General features: G+C 34.5%; 1 protein-coding gene across 1 annotated transcript in view; it reads right to left on the bottom strand.

Moving 5' to 3' along the window:
* The window catches only part of f13a1b (coagulation factor XIII, A1 polypeptide b), a 15,982-nt gene extending 12,693 nt beyond the window's left edge, over nt 1–3,289 (bottom strand). Inside the window, exons 1-2 of the mRNA XM_016558915.1 lie at nt 3,185–3,289; nt 1,260–1,489 (exon numbers count right to left, since the gene is read on the bottom strand). Of these exons, the coding sequence (XP_016414401.1) occupies nt 1,260–1,443 (184 nt within the window). The 5' untranslated portion in view covers nt 1,444–1,489; nt 3,185–3,289. The remainder of the gene's footprint in view (nt 1–1,259; nt 1,490–3,184) is intronic.
* Between the last annotated feature and the right edge of the window lie 782 nt (nt 3,290–4,071).

Genomic DNA, 4,071 nt, shown 5'->3' with positions numbered 1-4,071 from the left:
CAGTTTATCAAGAACATTCTCAGTTTTACAAGGTCTGTTTTGACTGATTAATTCCAGAATGAAATAATGCATGGAATCAGAACAGAATGAAACAATGCATGGATAGTGTGTAGCATTGCAATGTTGAGCAGTTGCGTTCACATACTTGCAATAGTCTGTTTTGGCCTAAATGTAAATTTATGTAAAAAATGTGTATATATATATATATATATATATATACATATTATTTGCAGTCTGTTCTGTCCAATATTAGAATAAACTGAATAAAACAAAATAGTTATGTACTACTATAAATTTTGTTAAGATTCTCCAATTCACTTTTGTTTTTATATTTTCAGTTTTTATTTTAATTTTAGTTTCATTTTTAAATAATTTTGTCATATACTTTGTGATTTTTATTTGTATTTTCAAAAATTGTTTTGGTTTATTTTTTTATTTCCACTTAATATTAGTGCTTTTCTAATTTGTTTAGTTATAAGTTTCGCATTTAATAGATTTTATTTCTTTTATTTCAGCTTTACTTCAATTACCAAAAACATCAGCATTAGTTTTAATAACAATATAGTGATCATCATGATCATCATTACATTCATTCTCATAATTAAGTGAGTGACATTTTTTACATTCAAATGTATCTTTTTTTTTTTTAAAGTTAAGCTTCTATTACAATATTCTCTTTTTTTATGTTTACACTTATATATATACACTTGTATAACTCAAATGTTCTTTGATTGGGATCAGTTTTAAACAGATAAAAGCTATAAATAAGATGGTGTATTGCAATAAAATTAAGGCATTCAACTTCAAAACATTTTGAATATATATTTTTTTATTACATAATTACAATTTATAAATCACACAAAGGCACACCAATACTACCAAAATTTACTCTAAATAAATAAAAAATGTAGCACTTTAGGGTTAACTACACTCTCAGAAAAAAGGTACAAAAGCTGTCACTGGGGCGGTACCTTTTCAAAAAGTGCACTTTTGTACCTTTTAGGTACTAATATGTACACTTTAGGCACTAATATGTACTTTTAAGGTACCAATAAGGGCTCTTTAGGTACAAAGGTGTGCCTTTTGAAAAGGTACCGCCCCAGTGACAACTTTTGTACCTTTTTTTCTGAGAGTGTATAAATTTCTATTGGCATTTTGCAAGGCTGTAAATATTTAGTAATGGTGGCTAATAGTTTAAAAAAAAAATCATCTTCCACATGAAATAAAAAGATAACATGTACACATTTTCTCTGTCTCACCCTTAAGCGGTGGCGGTCCTCGGGGCAGTAACATGAAGGGCTCGAACTCCTCCACTTTCCCCTCCTGTTGATTGGAGCTGACTTTGGCTCCTGCGGTGCGTCCGCGGTGGGACACGCGTTTAGGGCGCGCGGCGGCCGGTGGGGCAGCAGGGGTCGGGTTCTCTCGAGCCTCTTGATCAGCCATGGCAGGTACTGGTGCGGTGACCACTTAAACTGCTGCGCTTCAGGCGCTAAACTCAGAAACAACACACAGACATCATGATGCACACATCACACATACAGCCTATCATGATAAAGAGTCTTGTTTTGTTTACACATGCCTGCATTTTTATAAATTGGCTGCTACACAGGAATCTGTTTTGCATTGAGGATGTAGCGTTGAAGACAAACTCAAAGCATGTGCTGAAGCACAGTTTTATTGCAGGATGTTGCCTTTCTTCTGTTAATTTATTGCTGCTTGAAGAGTCCAATGTGGAAACGTACGCTATTCTGTCCTTGTCATTCTTAGCATCTAAATGAGTTTTGTCTTCTTTATTTTCAAATCCATAAATTTGTGAAACTATTAAACTTGTTGAAATGACTAATTAAAAAAAAAAATCAAATTATAAAACCAGAATGATTGTGTGTGTGTGTGTGTGTGTGTGAACACAAACATGTGGGAATAATGTGAGTTTTTACACAACACCTCTTTGGATATCTCAATACTCCAGGAGGAGATCAAAATAAAATCCAGGCAAAATGTCCTTCCAATAGCATTTCCTGGCATTTAAATGTGGAAAACTTATTTTTATGATAGGCTACACAATGCCTGCTTTTACACTGGCAAAATGTGTCACCGCAGACACACAAACACCTGTGTGATGGATTACATAAGGGGCGTCTCCTTGAATGAGGTGTGAAGTTTGAGGAGATGTTTGGCCCACTGGAGCAGCGAGTAACTTCAGGAACACAGTGAGGTCTCTGTTCACATTTAAAGCACTTAAATACTCTGCTGATCTCACTTTTCCACACTTAACCACTGGCGAGGTGAACTAGATGGAAAAATATATGGCTGCCGATGATTTAAAAAAAAATGTCTATTAAGATTTTGTTTTCTGCGGTTACCACATCTATATAAAACAGATGGTGGCACATATTAAAATAGTTAGGTTTGGAAACTACACAGAAAATTGGCTCTGCATGTAAACACTCACAGACTTAACAAACATGCATTTGCAAACACAAACACACAAATCTGCACTAAAAACCCAAATATAAATACACCAATCACTTAAAATAACTGCAACATTCAAACACTTACACATTATCTTTATAAACAATAACTTGTCCTTTGCAATTATCAGATCCCCCTTAACAAATTTTGGTGAAGAGCATATATATTCACAAAATGTTAGTTGAAGGTAACTGGATAATTGCAAATATACATTAACGTTTAAAAAATGTTCTTCACAAGGAAATTAATACTTCTATTCAATAAGTGTGCATTAAATTGATCCAAAGACATTTGTAATGCTCCAAAAGATTTCCATTTCAAATAAAAATTCAAACAATTATGAAAATAAAATGTATTACAGTTTCCACAAAAATATGAAGCAGCACAACTGTTTTCAACATTGATAATTAAAGGAAATGTTTCTTGAGCAGCAAATCAACATATTAGAATGATTTCTGAAGGATCATGTGACACTGAAGACTGGAGTAATGATGCTGAAACTTCAGCTTTGCATCACAGAAATAAATTGCATTTTGACAAATCTCCAAATAGAAAACAGTTATTTTCAATTGCAATAATATTTCACAATATTTCTGTATTTTTGATAAAATAAATGCTGCCTTGGTGAGCACTTAAACGTTTAAACAATAGTTGAGAATTTCCATCTTCCAGTGTGATCTGTATATTATTAAACATGTTAAGGTGCACTAACCTGGTTATTTTGAGATAGAAAGGTGGCACTGGTGTGCAGACACTGGAACCTGGAGTCTGGGAGAACGTCAGGACAGTTTCTGCCTTCATTTATATATAGGGCTGGAATAACAGTGTGTGTGTGAGAGCAGCATCACACATCATGGTGGGCGTGTCCATGTATGCAGATTAGCACTATAAAAGCAAAGGGTGTGTATGTGTGATATTAGAGTGGAAGTGCAAACTACCACGTTTGTGTGGCTTGTGGTGAACAGAAATGTGGCCGAATAAAGACACAAGTGTGGAATGTGTCATGTCCTTCTCTACGCCCTGGGCAGAGAAGATTTAAAGGAATAGTTCACCCAAAAATTAAAATTAGCTGAAAATGTACTCACACTCAGACCATCGAAGATGTAAATGAGTTTGTTTCTTGTTTCATAACTTGCTCAGCAATGGATGCTCTGCAGTGAATGGGTGCCGTCAGAATGTGAGTCCAAACAGCTGATAAAAACATCACAATAATCCACAAGTAATCCACACCACTCCAGTCCATCAGTTAACATCTTGTGAAGCCAGAAGTTGCATGTTTGTAAGAAACAAATCCATCATTTAGACATTTTAACTTTAAACCTTTGCTTCTGGCCTAAATATGAGTCCATAATCCATAACACTTAACTGATTAATGGATTGTTTACTTTACTTTGTGTACAGCTCTTAAAACTGTTATATGCATAAAGGCACTGATTCAAAACATGCTATATGTGGGATGCAAACATCAAGGTTTCTTTGTTTTTACAAAGCTTGCATAGAGCAAAACAGTAACTTTCGGAATTTAATTATGACTGAAATCGGCTCTGGCCTGTGACGGACGGTTGTGGCTCCATATAAACTGCAATCAAATCAGTCAAA

This window comes from Sinocyclocheilus rhinocerous, unplaced genomic scaffold (assembly GCF_001515625.1).
Source record: "Sinocyclocheilus rhinocerous isolate Xijiao unplaced genomic scaffold, SAMN03320098_v1.1 scaffold1153, whole genome shotgun sequence".
Taxonomy (NCBI): Eukaryota; Metazoa; Chordata; class Actinopteri; order Cypriniformes; family Cyprinidae; genus Sinocyclocheilus; species Sinocyclocheilus rhinocerous.
Note: the sequence above shows the minus strand (reverse complement) of the source record. Positions and strands in the feature narration are given on the sequence as shown.